Below are 20,913 nucleotides of genomic sequence, written 5' to 3' on the forward strand. Positions count from 1 at the left end.
TTCTACTCCTTGAAATTGAAATAAAAGATTTTCTATATAAAAAAAGGAGTTTCTATAGCCTGTGCATTAAATAAAAGAGTTTCTATAGTCTGTGCATTAAAGAACTCTTAGCCTTTTTTCTTCATTTTGATGAATTGAGACACGTGATAAAACACGGCATGGACGTTTGGTGTGACTGAAGCAAGAAGACTGAAAACTTTGCTTGAACTTGGAAACCTTGGCTCCAAAGTCAAATTCTTGCGAAAACTTTGACAACATCATCAAACATTTTGAGGGTGAATAAAATCAAGAGCACTAAGTTTTTTCTCTCTTTTTCAAAGAATTGTGAGGTGCAGATTTACTCTCTTCCATAACAATATGAGTGAAGCTAACTTTTAGAAAGGAACTTACTCTACTAATCGAATTAAGCTGATTTGATTTAGAGCTGATCAAAGTTTCCTCATCTAATTGTTATAGAAGCCGAATGTTGAATTTTTATCATGTTCTGTCTAGATGGGGGTTCTTTGAAGAGTTTTGTTGTGCTGCTGAGAGGAGCTTGTAATGAAAAATATTGTTAAAACCAGCTTTTGAATTTTAAAAAGAATTGTTTTTGGCAAAAGTTTAATTGACTTGGTGGAGATGCTTCTTTGGAAGCCAAAACTGATGATTTCACTTGCTCAATTCCGATATGATCAGTACCAGTTATGATTCTTAAAATTTCATGTCTTGATTAAGATGTAAAATAGTAAGCCCACAAACAAGGATTGAATACGATTTTGTAGAACATTTTTCTGAAGCTTCGAGCGATATTGTGGTGCTTTGAGTGTTAGTTTGCAAAGTGGATGCTTTTCTTTCACAAACTGATGATGAACGAGTTGAAGGCACAATTATCTTTTTATCTTTACTTAGCTTTCAAACTTGAAACCTACAGATAATGTAAATGGTCAAAGGAGCTCATCCTTGAACTTTAGATTGTTCTTAATGTTGAAGAACGTTTGCACGTAATAATGTCAGTTTCTGATCGTTTGCACGTAATAATGTCAGTTTCTGATCGTTTGCACGTAATAATGTCAGTTTCTGATCGTTTGCACGTAATAATGTCAGTTTCTGAACGTTTGCACGTAATAATGTCAGTTTCTGATCACCTTTTTTCGAGCAGGTTACACAAAACACACTTTCTTCACTATTGATGGTTTTAGGCAAAAAAGTGCTATCATAATTTTTAAGGATAAAATTCTTTTTATTAAAATCGTAATTTTTATCTTGAGTTAAGCACTATTGCCTTTTCCGGATAAAAGTTAGTTTTTTGTTAATTTTTCAAGTTACGAAACAGTGCAATTCGAAAAAAAACAACAAAAAACAAATTCCACTCCAAAATCGAGTTTTAATAGGTAAATTTTTCCTAACAAATCGCAAAATTTTTTTACGCTCTTTAAGCATAGCATTTTTATTCTAATATTTTTTCAATGACACGAGTATTTCTGTTGAAATATCCAATTTTAGTTTAAATTTCATTAATCAATGTCTTGAGAGGTGTGAGACTAAATTCAAAGTCCTTTGAATTTTAATGTAAAAGTTTAAAATTACTTGTTATGGCCCCCCCCCCCCCTGTTACCATCACCTCTCAAAAAGATTTTTATAAGATCTTTGATTGATATCGCCTCTCAAAAGGCTTTGTATAGGATCTTTCATTGATATAAGCGTCTCAAATTTAGAACCCATGTAACGTTTATGAAATCTATTGAACATTAATGCGTTGCTGCTACTGAATTACATTTTAAACTTTTATAGGCTTAAAATATCGAACGGGGATATTTCTATATCGCATGCAGCACAGCGTATGTTACAAATTGATGGTTAGCGAGTGTTTAAAATATCAGCAATAACACCAAGTACCGTGGTGTGACCTAACAAAGTCCTGTTTTAAGAAAGTCCTAATTTAAAAAATAAAAAATTTTGTATATATAAGATAAAGACTTTAACTAACTAGATATCTAGTTAAAATAACTAAGTTATTTTCCCCAAATGTTTATTTTATATATACGAAATTTGCCATTTCTTAAATTAGGACTTTCTTAAAGCATAGGATATTGTTAGGTCACACCACGGTATTTTGGATATTACGCGAGGTTAGAATTATTTTGTTCTATCTCCAAGTTAAAACGTTGGGAGAAAGTTTTTGATTTTTTCTAAAAGTAAAAATTGTTTAAAGTTTTAGCTTTTAGTTTTAAAGAAATAATAACTTATGCTTTAAATAGTTTATGTTTAAGCAAATTATTTAAAAAAAGTTTTTAAAATAATGCGTATTTTAAAAGTTATTATTACTTACAAAAATTAATAACTCATTTTCTCCCAACTTTTAAAATTGGAGATAGAACAAAATAATTCTAACCTCGCGATTAGTCAACAATCTCGAATGCGTCCGCATCGAATATGCGTCGAAAAAAAATTTTGCAACTTAATTTTTTTTCTTTTTAATACAATGAACAATGATTAATATATTGAGTGTTGTACAATAATTCAAAGACATCAAAATACTTTCACGAGCGCTATCAAAAACAGATGACAATATACGAACGATGCATTATTTTGAGAAAGTACGAGTTGAAAATTGAAATGTTAGAAAAACATCTTAAAACACCGTCATTTAAGGTAAATAACCAAGCAAAATGGAAAATAAATGATGCTTCTTTCTTGCTAAAAAAATGTATGACGCAGATAGAAGTCTTTTCGTTTATTTTACAGACTGATATAAAATACAATATAAAAGTTTTTTTATCCATTATAAAAAGGCACAAGATGAGGTTTTACTGTGTTTTTACTGGTTAAAAAAAAAACAAACTCAAGTTCATAATTATAGGCCTAAAAAAGAGATCTAAGTGTATTTATTTACAAAATTTATACCTAATATTATTGAAAATGCCTTTTAGGTGAACTTAACCTACCAATCAATTAGATGTAGCTGGTTCTATTCTCCTTTACGTTTTACATCTTTTGAATAATGGGAACGATTTGGTCAAAGCGAGGTCGTTTTGTTGGATCAGCATTCCAACATAGCGAAATAAGTTTACTTAACTGATTTGGCATTCCTGGTGTCATTGGAGGTCGGCAACCCTCTGTTGCAATCTAAATCATAAATAGTTAAATCAAAGATCAATCAGAAAGTATGTCCTGGAATTGAATACAAATCAACAGTCTATAAAGATAAACAAAAATCATTATACTTTCATCCCACACTCCATAGGCGATAGTGATGCGTAAGGTACTTCTCTCGTCGATAATTCCCACATGATAATTGCAAAGCTCCACATGTCGGCTGATCGCTGATCAACAGACTCAGGACTGTTCCGCAGCACTATAAATCATAGTTTATAGATTCATATAGATTTCAAAATTTTTAATTAGAGGCTTTTCATCAGAAAAAAAGACCATTTCCTTACTTTCTGGAGAGAGCCAGTTAGGTCTGTATACTTTTGTATGATCTTGAAAAGAATATCTAACATCTTGCATGCTAATTCGAGCTGTAAGATCTTCGTCAATCTAAAAATATAATTTTTGAGAAATTAACACAGAAAAAAAATTATCAAAAAGAGGAGAGACGAAGTAACGTAAACTAAAAAACGCCTTTCATACTAAGACATGGTAGCTCGTGAGAGTAAATCTTTGAATAAGAGGCTCCAAACTATGAAAGTAAGACATTCCTTTAGCAATATCAAGAGCAAACTTAACAGCTTGTGTTTGATCAACCACAATTCCTGTGCCTTCGTGTAAGATGTTGTACAGAGAACCATAAGGCATATACTGGCTAATCACCATAAGATTGGGTTGTTTTGCTACAGCGTTGATAACAGGCAAAATATTTGGATGCGAGAATATTCTAAAACAGATATCAAAAAACCCTTTTATATAAACTTTCTTCATAAAGATATTTTTAAGTATTATTATTCTACATAGTCAAATTATTACTATATCTTTTTACCTTTATTTATGTCTTTTTACCTAAATTTACATCAAATACCTTAATTTGGGGTATTCATCATTGAAAACCAAAGCTAATCGTTTGTGGAAACCATGCAGTTTTAATTTTTTTGCAACAACAGGTACATTATTCCAAACACCTTTAAATAACTAAAGAATATAAATGCAGAAAAATAGTGTATATATAATTTCATCAGCATATCTTGTAAAACTCTTAAATCCATATACATAACCAAAACTTCTATTTTTATTGTGCTTTAAATAAGCATTGCACTAGGTAAAACTCTGGTATCCGTTGCTGTCAAATTATATTAAAATTATTGCTCCCAATAGACTCATAAATCCTGTCCATAATGGAACAAAATTCACCATTTTTACCCTGAAAAAAAAAAGTTTTACAAGATGTATGCTTAGAGAAACTTTTTTATATGATATAATTGCACTTTGATGTTATTGTTGTATTTTTTAAAAACTATTAAAAAGTACAACTGAAAAATGTGCAAAAAAACTGTTTATTAACACTTATAAACAACAAGGGGTTAAGAACAACAATGTTTTAATGCTTTATATACATTAAAAATCATTTTTTGGATATTTAACATATTTTTACAAATTTTTTATAGCAAATTATATTAAATATTAGTTTATTATGACGTTTCTGGAAAAATGCCAAATATCGTGAATAAAGCAAGTTGTCTGGTTTGGTCAAATAAATCAAACTGAAAAGGAGGCAGAATTGATTCAAATTCATTTGAAAGGAATGATATGAATAAACCAGAGTCAATTGAAGATAAACGTTAATAGCTGAGATTGAACATTACAGGAACTAAAGAAAACTAAGGCATGCAAAAAGTCAGATTTCATCTTTTATTCTATTTTGGGATATTTAATGGTTAAAACAGGGCAAAATCAGTAGAAACTGGTTCCTTCATAAATGTTTCTATATGACTTTCATCAACACAAGTAAAAAATCAAGAGGTAACAATAACATGAAATGATACTACCACATATGGGTAGTTTTTACTTAATAAAAACTACCCATATGGTGGGACATCAGCAAAAGAGTCGAGAAAACTTGAAAGAGTGTAAAAATTGTTAGGTAATATAAACTTTAGATAATAATTATCACTTGCAAAGAGACCTCCATTACCCTCATCTATATCTGCAGATTTCTTAAATATTAAAGCAGTTATCATCAATGAGAGTATTGAGAATCCTCAATGATGGTTAAATGATGAATCCTCATCGATGATGGTTTTTTGTCAATAATTTGGAACATCTGACTGACTGGGGGAATTCCTATTATAGGCTTTAATTTTTAATTTCGAATGCCAGTCATAAATACCAAGTAGAAGTTAGAAAATTTTTTAACTTCTACTTGGTGTGGCATTGTCCATTTGGATCTTCTATGAAAGTTCCAAATGGACAATGCTACACCAAAGGAATTTAAAGGGATGTTAGCAGGCAATTGAAGAATCTGAAAAGGTTTTCACTGAGTTACCTCTCCAGTGTTACTTTCGCTTATTCTTTCCATGAGATGAATGTCTCCAACATCAATCCCAGCATTATTTCCTTTTAATGTTGAGAAATCGTAAGCTAAATGAAAAAAATCATAAGCTTAATGAAAAAATATTCACTTAAACAAACTAAAACATGTAAAAAGGCATTCGTAAACCTAATACAGCAGAAAATGTTTAATCTATCAACTCTTCATTAAAAACATTTATAACTCACCAGCATTACTCAATCCTCTAGGTTCTAAAAAAAATATACAAAAAACTGTAAAATTATTTAGTTTTGCAAGATACACCAATTACAATTACATTTATTTTTAAAAATGTTCGGTGAATAAAGGTAATTAATAGAAGTAATAAAAAAATAATTATTATGATACTTATATGTGTTTTAATAGGAAAAATAATTTAGATTAAAATCTTAATCTAAAAAGTAAAAGAAAAAAAAAAAAAAAAAAAAAGTTACTTTCTAACCTTTGAATTCTAGACGTGTTAAATCTTGCCCAAGATTTTTTGCTTTATCTAAATAAATTTTCATTCATATTGTTTGTTGTAGTTTACAAAATATTCATAAAAAAATTTACTAACAATATTGTTAATTACATACCTCTCAATAAATTTTTTAAAAATGGGGTCGCTTTGTCTAATGGAGTTTCATCATACCGGTTACATTGCATCACATAAGCACCTGAGTTGACCAGTTCCTTAAAAGAAAAAACTCTAATAGAACACTTTAAAAAAAAAAAGTTAAAAAAAAAAATTAGTATAAATAAAATAAAGTTAATAATCAAAATAGAAGTTAGGAAATACTTACAACAGCAATTGTTTCCAGATTCCAAAAACAAGCATAATGCAAAGGCGTGTTTCCATGTTCATTCATTAGGTTTAGATTAGCTTTATACTGAATTAGCTATTAAAACAAAAAAAAAATTTCAACTTTTTCAAGAAAATATCTGAAAAACACGAAAAAGTACATGAGGAGAACAGAATTGTTATACAATATTGCTTTAGTGACCTTCAAAGACCAAGAATTTTGAAAGGAGTTTTCATTATTTAACCATATATAGTTAAAATTTATATAATATTTTTAAAAGTGTATAAAAAAAACCAAGTTTTAAACAATTCGATGTTTTCATAGATGTGTTTAAAAATAATTCTTTTAGATATATCTAACAATAAAAGTTTTTACCTTAGTTACTATTTCTTTATTGCCATGGGCACAAGCCAAATGAAGTGGGGTATCCCCTCCATCATTTCGTGCACTGACACGTGAACCACGTGCCATTAACATTTCAAAAACAACCATTTGACCTTCACGACATGACCAATGTAAAGGAGTAAACCCATGGTCATCTCTAAAAGATTGTATATATATATATATTGTGCAAATTATTTTTATACCTTTTAAAAAAAAACATTCAAACTTTTTGTAATGATTAAACTCAATATTTTAATTATTTCCATATAAAAATATGGCAAAAAAAAAAAAGGTACCCTTCATTTAGATCATTTTCAATATTATCAAGGAACTGGCGCACAAATTTTACATTTCCTTCTCGTGATGCTGAGAAGATATCCTCCATTTGAACGAATTAACTTTAAATATACAATCTTTCAAACATTCATTGAAAACTGTTTAAAATTTTAAAAATGACAGTAGTTTTTTTTATTTGTGAGGATGAAAAGAATATCTAGATAAAAATAACTAACAGCATATATTCCCAATAAAAAAAGAACATATTTTAAACACCTAACATTTAATTCTCCAAGAAGAATGAAGCTATGAATATTTTCAAGATTAAATCTTAAAACCATGTCCTACCTAAATTACTTTAAATTTGACAATATTTAATATGTTCTATATACATATTCATCTAATATTGTCAAACTTAAAATAATTTGGGTAAGACATTTTGACCAATTAAAAATTGCAATAAAATTTTTATAAACTTATAGCTTGATATATCTTTTATATATGAGTATTTCTATTTGTGCAAGTTTTATTGATTGACTGAAATTCATCCAGATTTAAAGAGGATTAAACAACTTTATGATTGGTACATTTTTTTATTTACCTATACTCTTTAAGTTGTTAGCACCTATATGTTTCCTTTAACACTATTTTCTGTAAACACTATTTTTATAATCAACTTATACATCTTTAATGTGGTAGGCACCTATAAACAAACCATAATTCAGTTTTGCATAAAGCAAATATAACATATTATGAACTATGGCAGTTTAGTTATTTTAAAATTAAAGCATAGTACCTTTTAAAATTGTTTTGTATACTAAATTAAACAATTAAACTTGCAGAACATGTTTACAAGCATTACACAAGTTTTTTTTTTTTTAAAAAAAAAAAAGGCCTGAGATATTGTTCTTGTCCTTAAGATCAAATACAAAAAGAAGTTTAAAATTGCAGTAGAAATAGTTGATCTTAAAAAACATTAACTTATAAACATTTTTTTTTTTGTAATGACAAATCATTTGTTGTAATAAAGCTATTTACAAGCTTTTTTTGAAAAAAAAAATTGTTTACCTGTCTTCGTTATATTAGTAAATTAGACATTGTACATAAACGCTTCAATTGAAATTAAATATCAAAGGTATTGTATTAGAAACTTCCCTTTCTCTGTAAAAATATATATTTATTCATACACTCCACAATTTATAGTTTTATCAACAAAAATGGTTGACAATGGGCGGAATTTGAGGTAAACGAATGTTGGTATATTAAGTGATATTGTAAACCTATTTACGCTTACTTAAGTACTTAGTTCATTAAAAATAATTTTAATTACATCTTCGTTTATAACTCTGATTGAAAATATATCCTACTTTCTAAATTAAAGAAAGGAAAAAGTTGTTATCCTACTAAGACAACAACATATTTTCAACAAGTACGGTCACTTTTTTGCAAACCAGCGCTGTTTTGTCTAGCAGCGATTTAAACAGCTCGTATTTAACAAAGCGCTGTTTTTCATTAAGTTACCGTAATTGTTCGATTTTATTTCGGTGTGATCGCTTTTCATCGGGCTTGATATTTTTTCATACTTTTGTTTTAAATCTCTAATAACATGTCCTGGAAGATATTCTTAATTTATGTAAAATTTAACGTTAAATTAATCCTTAACTCATGATAATATGTTGCAGCTGCTACTATCAGTGTTTAACGTTTACTGGTGATAATATCTGCAAATATATTGATCTGAAATAAATCAAGGAAATTACGACACCAAAACACACAAAAAATGACGCAATAGAGCATTACATATTCGGCATGATGCTCTTTAAGCGGCTATATTGGTTAATGTCAACCCTAAACACGCCTATGTTTGTAAAATTTTGGGAAGTCTTTCCTCTTAGCATACACTAGCTCTTTCAAAATTGTTTGCGTATTTTATTTCTCTTATGAACTAATACTTTTTAACAAGTTGTTATTTTTGTTTATTTTGTTATTTTATTTAGTAATGGACTTTTCAGAGATTTTGTTACGGTGATAATAACGAATAAAAAGGAAAAGGAAAACAAACTTTGTCAACTTAATTCCCAAAAGTGTTCAAAATAACTTTTAACATATGGAAGTTTTCAAAAAATATAAATTTAGCTGTTAAAAGTTGAGAAAAATGAATAATTTTTTTAATTTAACAAAAGTTACAATAGCTTCAGAAATAGTTTTTAACAATGACCGATACTGCTATAAGCTGCCCTCTTTCATGGCTCTTTGCATACTCCAATAGTTAAACCTCTACAAAGATGCCCCTTCAAAGTTAACATCAAAGATGATAGGTTTTTCATTTTAAGTTAACTTTTTATGTCTGAAGAGATGGTGTATGATCTGCATTAATGAAAAAACCTTTTTCACAGTCAGATTTGCTAATAGGCAGTGTTGTAGTAGCCCTGTATCTTTCATTCAACAGAGAAGATAAAAACCTTGTCACATCATCAGTATTAACAATTTTGTCTTAGAAAATTTGAAATACTTTTTTTAATAAGTATTTTATCCATGAAAAGATATTTGGATTATTTAAACAATAGAAATAGGCGTGAACAAAAAATATTGTTGCTCAGGAAAGGAGATTAAATAACTCTATGCTCCCAATGCGATTAGGATTAACTTCATGCCGAAAAGGTGCTATTCAATGATACTACCAAAACCCCTCTTAAACTTCAGTATAAAAAAGAACAAAAAAAAAAAAATTCAAAAAGAAGCTTTTAAAACGAAAGATAAAAATCTGTTATGTTTAAAATCAGAATCAGATACTTTTTCACTTGGAAAAAATTGAAGAAAGTTTTGCAGATCAAACCATTTGACACTAATTTATTATTTATTGAACGCCCCTCTTACAAATATTGGTTAAAACTTAAATCAAATCTCAAGTTTGAAAAATGTTGTTGGAAATATGTCAAGCGATAATTTTTATTGAATTTTTAGCTAATGTAAATTCTGCTCAATTCAGATATTATTTACATTAAGAATTTTCTTGCACTTTAAAAATATTTCTCAAAACTTAGCGGAATTATTTGCTTTTTTTTTAAGGTGATATTTACCGCTTAAAAAATGGCTGCCGAATCCCTCATGTCAGTTACTAAAACTTTAAACTCAAACCGTGTCTGGCCATGCAAATTTGATGGCTGCGGTTTGTTTTTTAAAAAGAAAGACCATTTGTCAAGGCACGAACTAATTCATACTGATGAGGTAATTTAATTACATTATAAATCATTTACAGGAGTCCCAAACCAAATTATTATACAACAAAAAGTATAATCAAAAGTGCCATTCTATACTGAAAAGATATACACAGGGTAATCAAAATATAAAAACAAAAAGTCGTAAAAACTCCCTATTAGATATTACGTTTTTGTCGAGATTTTTTTTTTTTTTTTTTTTAAACCAATGAAAGCATTTTCAATAGAGTGTATATATTGAAACAATTTAAACATAAAATTAAATTTTGATGGTAGCTTCTCCTAGCAGACATCCTGTATCTTACATCCAAAATTATTCGTTTCTATAACTTAATCCAGTTCCTAAATTGTTCATTTGTTTGTGATTAATAACTTGGTCTCCTTCCTACAAGTTATTTCATAACTACTTTAATTCTAGGATAATGTGTGGGCATAACCTAAGATCAGTCACTTATAACAACTTACCTGTCCTACTAAAATAGAAAACTAAACATGGAATAAATTCCATTATATTCCAATGTATCCTTTCTTGGAACGCCCTCCCAAACACCCTAAAAACAGATTTTATCCTCAGGATCAAAAATCTGTTCTTAAAGTTACTCCATCATTTCTACCTAAAAAGTTATGCTTAACTTCATTCTTTACCTCTGTAACTTTTTTCTTTGTGTATATGTACATCTTATACATTATATTAATTATTTTACCTATATTTTATCTCTTTTAAAAGTTTGTTTTATGGGTGTTACTATATAAATTTTTGTAAAATTCTACTTTTATTGTGTGATTAGTTTATTCTTATGTCTTTTCTTTATTTTATTTAGTTGATTGTGTTTTATTAGTGAATTACTATTCGGAATGACCTGTGTTTTTTGTAATATTCTTATTAACACAAAATATGAAAATTGTTTTTGTTATGTATTTTTATCTTGGGTCCTGTTGATGGTAGTTGTGATTGAACCAAGGCTTCTTTTAAAAAGTTAATGTTCTTTTACTTTTAACAAAATTAGACCCTTTAGTATATTGTTTATGATTGTATATGTTTTTTTATGTTTTAAAAAAGGAATAAAAGAATCTTTATGTACCTTTTTTTTGAAATCATCGTACTTTCTGTTGCCTTTTTTCATATATTGATATTTTTATATATTTTTAATTAAATTGGAAGAATGTTATAGCTAAAAGTGCCAAAATTTTTCACAGTTAGGAAACAGCCAAAAAGAAGTTTAAAAAAAAAATTTCACAAAGGTTTTGTACTCATTCATAATTATCATGGATATGGTTCTGCTAAATATTTTGAAAATTTCTTTTTAGCGACCTTTTGAATGCAATGTTGAAGGGTGCAACAAAGCTTTTCGTTCTAAGAGTCACCTGAAACGCCATGAGGCTACACATAGCAACACAAAAGCTTATAAGTGAGTTGATAGTTTACTTTGAAAAGTTTATGAAAGAGTATCATGATTTTTTATGAAATTCTGTATTTTGTAATTTTTATGAATACTGTAAAAAGAATCTCTTGTAGATGTGATCATGATGGTTGCTCAGTTGCTTGTTTGACTCTTTGGAATTTAAAAAGGCATATCAAAAGAACTCACTTAGGTAGTTTCAAGGTAATTATCTTTATTAGGTAGTTATTTTTATTGTAAAGATTACAGTCTAAAATTATTTTACAAATTAATTAAAAGCTGGATTAGAATTATAGCAAAACCATTTTCATTTCAAATCCTAATTGAACTGATCTTTGCTAAACTTATTATATTATGACTTTAACAATATTAAGTTTTTCTTCCAGTGTGAAACTTGTGACAAAGAGTTTAAAAAAAGCAAACTTTACAAAGAACATCTACTCTTAGAACATAAAGCTTCTCGCTTTTGGTAAAGGTTTTTATAGCAACTGTTTCATTAAAAACATTAGTGTTTTATTGATTTTATTGAAACTTGCACAAGTTTATTGTATCAGTAAGTTCTTAGTATTTTTTTACTATTATGTTTACCTGAGATCTTTAGAAGTTTACTGGAAATATGACCCTTTGCAGAGTTTTGAATTTGAAACAATATGGGAAGTGTTAAATTGAACATGGTTGTATTAAGAAAATATCTATTTGTTTATTTCTATAGCTGCGAATTTCCTGGTTGTGGTCAAATATTTACTGAAGGTGTTAAATTAAAACGTCATGCAAAGATTCATACAACTAAAGGTGGGATTTTTTATTTTACTTATATTTGAAAAAATATTCACAGTTGGATAGCTACAATATATATAAATATTTTGATAAATTTTTAGATTTTTGTTGGTTATTAAGTTTAATGATAGTTTTTCTTCATTAAAAACATTTTTAACTGTGATCTGTTTTGTAAGTTAACTCATGCATTAACTGTGGAACCAATTAACTATGTATTTAAACCATTTAACCATGAACTAATAAAAAGTAATTTGTAAAAATTGAAATAAAAATTTACTTCAAATTTTAATTCAAATTGGTATAAAGTTTTACAACTGTTGCGTTTAGAATATTCGTGTGTTGTGAAAGGTTGTTCAATGAAATTTAACTTGTGGTCTGAATGTCGACAACATATGGCACAGTGTAAAAATAATGGTAACATTCCTTTAAAACTTTTCATATATTCTTTGAAACAATTTGTACACTTTTAAACTGTTTGTATACACTTTTGAAAATGTTCATATATATGTTGAAACTGATAAAGACTTATCTTTTTACAGAAAAGCAATGTGATATATGTGGGAAAACACTCTCTAAAGGTTCCAATGTGAGTTTAAAAGTGAAGTTTTTCAAACTCTTTTTATTTTTTTAACTAAATATATCATTAGGGAGAGTTAGATTACAGTGGGAGATGCTTTACTTTTCTGCACTTTGACTTCCATTATTAAATATAGTTCATTATTAAATAATTGATCAGCAATTATTTGGTGATTAGTTTGCTAAAGTTTAGACAATCTGTCATTGATAATCTCAATCAGGATCAATCTGTCATTTATAACCTCAAATAGGTTTCACCAAGCTAATAGTTTTGTTTTATATTAAGAAATAAATGTTTTAAAAAAAAATAAAGCATACTTTCCGATAGTATTTAAAAGCATAGATTTTAAAACCTCAAAATGGCTAGAGTGTGAAATCATGAATAGTTGATGTAGTAAAAACACATTTTCAACTGTGTAATAGATTATTGACATAATGCTTCAATTCAGTTATCTGTTTTTTCAAGTTGATGTTTAATTTGAATAAATGCATTGGAGAGACTGGTCTTAATTGTAATGTTTTCTCTTTTTTGAAAGAATTTTAAAATGTATTAAAGAATTATTAGTATTTTGTTAATATGTAAAAAAAAATGCAAGAGAAAGTAAAAATAGCTGATATATTTGAAATAAAAACTATTGGTGCTGAACTCAGTAACACAAATCAAAACGTATAACAGGATTTTAAAAATAATTAAGATAACTTCAAAAGTATAAATTTTGTAATTTTTTTTTATATCTAAAGTGTTTTTCACTAAATAAACAAGTTTTTATTTGATATAATTGCAGAAACAAAAACACTAAGCATGTTTAAAAATATTCCATGCTATTTGGATATACATATTGATGGCCAAATTGAAAAGAATTAGTACCTTACTTTCAATATTTGTTGTTTTAGCTAACCTCACTGTGCAACCCCTGTGCTTGATAAAAATCAGACAATTTGGCACAAAACACATCAATTGCAATAATTGTTGATGATCACAATAACATCTTTTAAATTTTCACTGCAACCAATCTTTGATATTATATCATCACAAAGTCCAGTCTATCTAGTATTTTGATTGTTGATTTTTGCCAACTAAATTGCTCAAGGCTCACTGAAGGATGCCATTTTTTATTAAAAATTACAACCTCAATCTAAAATGAGGCCTTGTGCTATTAGCGATCATTGTAGCTGAAAAAAAATCAAAAATGAAAAAGAGAAAATCAAAAAAGATGCTTTTGCAGCATCAGCTACAAGTACGGATACAAGATTTATTTTTATGTGTTTTGCATTGTATAGTAACAATTAAAGCCAAGAAGTGTAGAGTTGATATGTTGCATGCCTTCTCTTGATATATAAACACTGGACCATTGCAAAAAGATTTTTTTTTTTTTTTCTAAATTACATGATGCACCCCTCCTATCTTGTTTCTTTTGGTAAAATATGAATGTGTAAAAAGTTTTAGATCATTTAATGATCTTTTGACCCCTGCCCAACCCAAATAACTGAGTGGTTACCCTGTTCACCATCACTGAGCAGGATTTCCACTGTCTGGTTTTTATTTAACCACTGCCTGGTTTTTATTTAACTTTAAATAAATTGACTTACATGTAATTTGCAATTCTTTTTTACAGTTATACAAACTATATTATTACTGTTATTAAGTATCTTTTCTTTTTATTAAACCGTACTGCATTTCAAACATTTTTTCATGATTTTAGTGTGGAAAAATAGATTCCTTCAATAAATTGTTGAAAATATCTTAGTGAAGTATAAAGTTCCAAGGTACTTAGCCAAGAAATTGTTTTTCATTTTTGAGCAAAGTACAAAATGTCTCCTATATTTCAATGAGAATAAAAATTGATCAAATAGTGAACAAGATAGTGTTGGCTTTATCAACTTACTTGACATCCTACTATGTATGCAACTATTTTACTTTGATTTGTTTTTCAGCAATGATACATAATCAATATATGAATTAACACAAGGATGATAGTTAATAGATTCTTTGATTTTAATCCAGAAAAAAGGCATTAACTTTTGTTTACTTACATCACAATCAATGTTGGAACATGTGTAAAACAAGCCCATTGCAATAATCAGTGAAATCAGCAAATATTATAAATCATGAGAAACAAGTATAAAGCTCATATGACATTTACATATTTCTAAAAAATAAAATTGTAACTTTTATTTATCTGAATTACCCTGTAGCATAATTAGCATAATTTAAAATTGTCTGCCCCAGTTACCTCCTATAATTTTGCAGTAAAGGTAATGCATAAGAGTGTTTTGTTAAAACTTCAAGATTGAGTAGCTAAGAGAATGAATAGATGAAATTGGTTGAGAAAATATCCACTTTTATTGCTGCAAAAACCTAATAATTCAAAATTGTTAGAGACCAGAAACATACACACAGAAAAAGAGAATTAAAAATATCCAATTTAAATCTCTTGCTTTTTTTATTTGGAAAAAAAAACAAAAAAAAAAACACAGATATTTTTTTGTTACAAAACTCATTGGTTTGTCCTACATTATTATCTTATTAATTTTATATTATGCTATGTAAATTTGTATCCACAATAAAAATTTTGCTTTTCTTTTTTTAGCTGTTAAACACTTTTAAAAGTATTGGTACCCAGTTGTAGTCAGGAATTTGATTGGTTTATACAATAAGTAAAAACTGCTAATCTATATCTGCTTACTGTATAGACTTTTTGTGATGTTTATGAGCTCATTTTTGTTCATTTATTAAATATTTAATGCTTTTTTAACAATATGCCAGGCTGAAAAACAAATCAAAGTAAAATAGTTGCATACATAGTAGGATGTCAAGTAAGTTGATAAAGCCAACACTATCTTGTTCACTATTTGAAATTTGTCAGTTCCTAGAAATCTGTTGACTACACACTCTTCTTTGCACCTCAGTGTTGAGGAACGTGTTTTCAATAAAGTGCTTTCTGCCAGTAATTAATGCTTGAAATTAAGCTGCTATAATAATGAGCCATTTGCTAACCTGACTGGCAGTATATCAATCCACAGTGGTGCAGTTAGTCAATTTTTATAAATTCATTTTGTCAAATAAGATGATCTTTTAATAGTATGTTTTTTTAAGTATCCAATGTATTCTAAATTTAACAAATTTTTCTAAATTTTTTTAATGAACTTAATTTAGTAAAATGCAAGCAAAATGTAAAAAGGATCATGGAGAAAAGTATTTACTAAATATATTTTTAATGAAAACATCAAAATATTATTTTTTTTTTATGAAAACTTTCACTAAATAGTTTTTCTTGAGCATTTGTGTTTTATATAATTGGTAGTTTGATTGTTTTTTTTGTTTGTTTGGTTTTTTTTTGTGATGAAAATAGAATTGGTAAGAGATTCAGAAAGTAGCCTAAAGTTGTTGTGTATTATTTTTATACTTTTGTAAAAAATGTTGCTTTTGAAAGGTAATTCTATAATTCATTCAGCTGAAAGCTCATAGAAAGATACATTCAGAAGATAGAGAAGTGTTTCAGTGCACCTACGCTGGTTGTGGTAGATTTTATACTAAGGTAATGTAGTTTTTTTTGTCTTTCTATAGAACAAAATTGCTTTGTTTTTTTTTTGTTTTTTTTTTTGTGAACTAAATTTTTTATGTAAAATTTTTATTGCTTAAAAAACTGTTTGTGTGCAAAATGTCATCAAATTTACAATTCTTTTTTTCTTTATTTTTCCTAATACGATTCTGATTTAATCATTAAATATTCCTTAGGTTTTTGAATAATTATAAAATATATCTTAAATAAATATTGAATAATTTTTTTCTCTTATTTGTGGTAAATTCCTTGAATAAGTTACTAAAATGATTTATGAAAAGAGCACTTTTAATGAAACTATTATACATGCATATTCTCTTCTTCTATTTTTTATAATTCTTATGAAGAAACTTGATAAAGCAGCTATATTTAGTTTAACTTCAGCCTTAAGGATGATGTCTGTTGTATACTTGTGTATGCTAAATTTTTTGGTATTCTAGAAATACAATCTAAAAGTGCACTGCCAAAGTTTTCATCAGAATATCAGACCATTTTTGTGTCCTAAAGATAAATGCAAGAAATCTTTTCATTTTCAGGTAAATCTTACTATTTATAAGAGTTTAATAAATATAGTTTTTTACATCTCAGTGCATTACAGGTGTGATGTGCCTTACCTTTTAACTATGAATAGATAAACTTTACTTTTTTTTTTTTTAAAAAAATATTACAAATCAGATATCAATTTTTGATTTATACATTTAGCAGCCAATGATAACAATTACATATAAATAATAATGACACTACATTACAAAAAAAAACAGAATTTAAATGTAAAAAGTTTAAAAAGACCAAAGTTAAATGTGTTGTATATACTCTTGTATAACCCACTTTTTTTTTTTTTTCAAAAAAGTCTTCAAGAAATTGGGGTGTAGGTTAAGACAGTAGTTAAAAATTGAATTTTACTCAACCATGCGTAAGCAAATATGAAAAGTATTGGATTAATAATTTTATAAGGTTTATTTTAGGCTTCAATGTCTTAAAAATGTTTTATTGGGATTAAGGAATTAGAGTCCATGGAACGTAAAGTAATAATGTTTCACAACAACAACCTCATTTTTAATGTTGTTTCTTTTAATTTTTTGAGTAATATAAACAAACCTGCACCATCGATACTCAGTTTTTTATTTTTATGAATAAGAATTTTTGTTAAAACTTCTCTAAAAAGAGTTTGATCTTCCTGTTTGTTTTTTTGTTATGAGTAGAAATATTTTTGTGTATGTGTTTGTTATAGCAACAAGTATAAAAGAATAGTAATCAATTTCTTTTTGTCCCTTAATGATTACAATAATTTTAGTTAAAAAATTTTCAAATATCTCCAAAAAAAATTCTTTAGGTAGTTTATCACACAAGTAAAGAAAAAAATTTTATGTCCCTTTTATTACATTTCCAAATAAATTTTCAGACCCAAACCACCTTCTTCAGAAAGTTTTTTTTCTACAATATACGAGCTATCAATCTTTAACAAAGGAAACTGTGAATTGGTGACGCGAGAAGTTTTAATTTTCTTGCTAAAGACATAAATTTCTACTAGAAGATCTGACAGCTGTGTAGCATAGACTCAGTCTTTGGTAGATTGAAAGATTTTAAAAATATGTGGCTAGAAATTTTGGATACATACTGCTGGGAGACATTGAAGCTCTTGGCTAATCTACTCTGTGAAACACTATCCTTCTTATCAATCAATTTTTTTAAATCCAATTTTTCTAAATCCTATTTTTCAAAAATGTTTTTTCTAGCTGGTTTTTAGTCAACGAACTCAATAGCAACAATATATATAACTCAACATACACCAATGATATTTTGTCAGTCAGCTCCTTTGTGAGCTCTGCAGTCAATTCTTAAACGTCGAGATCATGTTTGTAGTTCTTCAATGTTTCCATTTCAGTCCTGGTAGGTTTTGAATTTAATAGCATTAAATTATGCGCACTGCAATCGTTTGATTATTTTCGGGTTTGTTATTTTTAAGAAGCAAAAGATTTTTTGCTATTTTTTAGGTGCGAAACGCGCTATCGTGATCGTGTTTATTCGTAAATTTGATATGTTTAGGTTAAAAAAAATTTTACCTTGTAAAAAAATTGAAGGAGCTGTAGCCTCACTGACTCCCCTCCCTGGTACCGTGGGCCCTGCATTTGTCCAGTTATGTATAAATATTGTTTTTTCTTTTGCTATAGCATAAATAGTTTTATTTTAAAATTTTAACATTCAATAAAGAAAAGAATCACTTGCGATGCTCCTTTTTTAAATAACAAAATAAAGTTTTCATATCTCTTACCTACATAGAACGAATTAATGTCTATCTTTTTTACAAATGGAGTGGTAGATGATTTCCTGGATCTATAAACATTCGTGTTTACGGATTAACATTTCGGGTTCTTCTACACTTCACTGATTAAATTAATCGATTTATTAAGTAATTAAAAGAAAAGTTGTCTTCAAAAAATTGGTTAGATGCCACAAAGTAAGTGACATAGCCTTAACCATGCGTGTTGTGGTTGATAGACTCAGGGTCTATTCTCGTCCTTATCGAGGGAGATGCTAACCGGCTCTCGGCTCATACAACACAAACTATTGATATGCGAAATTTGTAATTATACTCACTTCCATTCCATCTTTTGTTACTTGTGGTGCAATTTACTTTTCTTTAGAGTGGCCTTTATTAGAACTTATTTTTTATGGTACCAATCGCAATCCCTTTATGCTTCATTTTTTCTTATTTAGCATCTTTTGCGACGCCATCTTGATAATCATGCTGCCAATAAGGAAAACAAGGTAAAGTATTATAAAAAAGGTTTTGCGGACCATCAGTTCTTTCTTGCTAATTTTTTATTCGGATGTTTTTAAATGTAGGAATCGAAGAAACGTAAACCTCCACAAGTAAAGCGGAAAGATTTACTAATTGAGGGCTTAAGCGGTTACATGCCCGAGTTTGCAAGAAAGTTAACTCAAAAAGAAATTGAAGCCTATATTGAGGAGTTTGGTAGTGGGGCAGAAACAGAGCCTGTTGAAAATGAGAGTTATACTACGCAAGAGGAGATGCCCCCTTTGCTTTCTGAAATCAATATTCCTTCTATTGAGAGGCAATTTGAAATGAATAAGTTAGAATTTAAACGTATAGAAAACGGTTCGGACGAGACCGTAACGACAATGACGACAGATATTGATGGTGATGATTTAGGCTTGGTTTTTGAGCATCTTCAATCATCTAAAGCGTTTAAAGTTCCCTCAGACTTACTCAATTCCGAAACAACGCATGCAATAGAAACTGATGACAAAGACATGGTTTCGGTAAATCGTGTTTTTATACAACACAGAAATCAAAATCAGCTCTACAGCGCACCTACTACTAATGCTACTTACGATGTTTCAACGTTAGAAGAAAAACTAAAGCATATAGTGAATCAACGACGAGACAATTATTTTGAAAAGTCATGTCATATTCAATCATTTACGGAATCTGACTCCTCTGACTCGGAGGAGAAAAAGAAAAAACAGCTGATAATCCAAAGATGTTCTTAATTTAAATAAATGGTTTTTTAAATCTTTTTCTATTTCTGTTTCTTGTGATTATCTACGTTTCGTGTGTTTTTAATTTTCTGCTTTGTTTTAAGTCTATTTTATAAAATTTATATTTTATAAAATGAGCCTAAAGCACTTTTTAAAGAGTAGCGCTTTAAAAAAAACTATAAGTAGTTAGACAAATTTGTTTGAAATGTATGACACAAAACTAACTACTAAATAAAAAGAAATTATGTTCAAAATTTATCTTTATTTGTCAATACTCTTTTTAACGAGTCAATACTCTTTTTAACATTTCAATGCCTTTCCTGTTGAAGGACTTATCAAGTCCTCCGAAAATCGCTTCAGTTTCTAATATGAACCATCAGTTGTGCCAAATCTCTTTTCCTGGTGTATTATTTTGAAACTTGAGGACAGGTAATAGTGATTGGTTCCACCGTGAGCACACGTGGCACCCGTTTGGAAAAGAGTTTTCTCGATTTTCGCAACTCTCAACTTTTAGTGGGCCACATGTTACAATCTTCTACACCCGTTATAAACTTCTGAATTCTTTTTGCTAACGATGTTCAAACAAGGAATCTTTTTGACTCTCCATTTCATCTGTTTTCAGTACAACTCTTGGTTATACCTGTTTTATGAACTTCTGAAAACATATAACAAAATATGTTTCGATGCCATTTTTACTGCATTAAAAAATCTGTTTTCTTCAAATAAACTTTAGATTACTATAGTTTATTAGACTGAATAGAGAATGGAACTAACTCGGCTACCTCGCTTGTGCATTCAAGTAGAAAACTGTTAGTCTGACCAAGTAAGGATTTCTCCTGGTTGCTTAGGTTTTATATAGTTTTGGACTAATTTCTTCATACCAATAAACAAAGTTTCTCCTTTCCAATGAAGTAAGCTTTCTACGTTCCA

The 20,913-nt window shown here is 28.4% G+C and overlaps 2 protein-coding genes and 1 non-coding gene across 3 annotated transcripts; 1 reads left to right on the forward strand and 2 right to left on the reverse strand.

Moving 5' to 3' along the window:
- Positions 1-2,929: 2,929 nt before the first annotated feature.
- Positions 2,930-8,427, reverse strand: LOC145183868 (scaffold protein ILK-like). Its single transcript, XM_080059341.2, has 12 exons — positions 6,966-8,427; positions 6,661-6,826; positions 6,286-6,381; positions 6,079-6,175; positions 5,946-5,993; positions 5,692-5,715; positions 5,459-5,553; positions 3,998-4,107; positions 3,613-3,856; positions 3,420-3,519; positions 3,204-3,334; positions 2,930-3,105 (listed from the first exon to the last, which is right to left on the reverse strand). Exons 1-12 carry the CDS (start codon positions 7,052-7,054, stop codon positions 2,965-2,967), a joined length of 1,341 nt encoding a protein of 446 aa, XP_079915467.2. The 5' UTR covers positions 7,055-8,427; the 3' UTR covers positions 2,930-2,964.
- Positions 8,428-9,646: 1,219 nt separating this feature from the next.
- On the forward strand, positions 9,647-20,237 carry LOC145183835 (uncharacterized). Its single transcript, XM_090080452.1, has 11 exons — positions 9,647-10,173; positions 11,472-11,572; positions 11,680-11,767; positions 11,950-12,032; positions 12,276-12,355; positions 12,668-12,754; positions 12,880-12,926; positions 16,372-16,455; positions 16,920-17,015; positions 19,198-19,248; positions 19,327-20,237. The coding sequence occupies exons 1-11, from the start codon at positions 10,036-10,038 to the stop codon at positions 19,993-19,995; spliced, it is 1,524 nt and encodes a 507-aa protein (XP_089936578.1). The 5' UTR covers positions 9,647-10,035; the 3' UTR covers positions 19,996-20,237.
- LOC145198573 (U6atac minor spliceosomal RNA) lies at positions 18,912-19,041 on the reverse strand. Its single transcript, XR_013850531.2, has one exon. It is a non-coding gene; the product is annotated as a U6atac minor spliceosomal RNA (small nuclear RNA).
- Positions 20,238-20,913: the final 676 nt, after the last annotated feature.

Source organism: Hydra viridissima, unplaced genomic scaffold (genome assembly GCF_058129835.1).
Source record: "Hydra viridissima isolate aposymbiotic clone 2 unplaced genomic scaffold, HvirCarnegie_v1 scaffold_2, whole genome shotgun sequence".
Taxonomy (NCBI): Eukaryota; Metazoa; Cnidaria; class Hydrozoa; order Anthoathecata; family Hydridae; genus Hydra; species Hydra viridissima.

Coding starts and splice junctions, on each gene's coding strand:
- LOC145183835 (XM_090080452.1), top strand. CDS start 10,036: ATGGCTGCCGAATCCCTCATGTCAGTTACTAAAACTTTAAACTCAAAC. Junction 10,174..11,471: donor AACTAATTCATACTGATGAG/GTAATTTAATTA, acceptor ATTTCTTTTTAG/CGACCTTTTGAATGCAATGT. Junction 12,927..16,371: donor CACTCTCTAAAGGTTCCAAT/GTGAGTTTAAAA, acceptor TAATTCATTCAG/CTGAAAGCTCATAGAAAGAT.
- LOC145183868 (XM_080059341.2), bottom strand. CDS start 7,054: ATGGAGGATATCTTCTCAGCATCACGAGAAGGAAATGTAAAATTTGTG. Junction 6,176..6,285: donor ATCTGGAAACAATTGCTGTT/GTAAGTATTTCC, acceptor TTTTCTTTTAAG/GAACTGGTCAACTCAGGTGC. Junction 5,994..6,078: donor TTTAAAAAATTTATTGAGAG/GTATGTAATTAA, acceptor AAATTTATTTAG/ATAAAGCAAAAAATCTTGGG.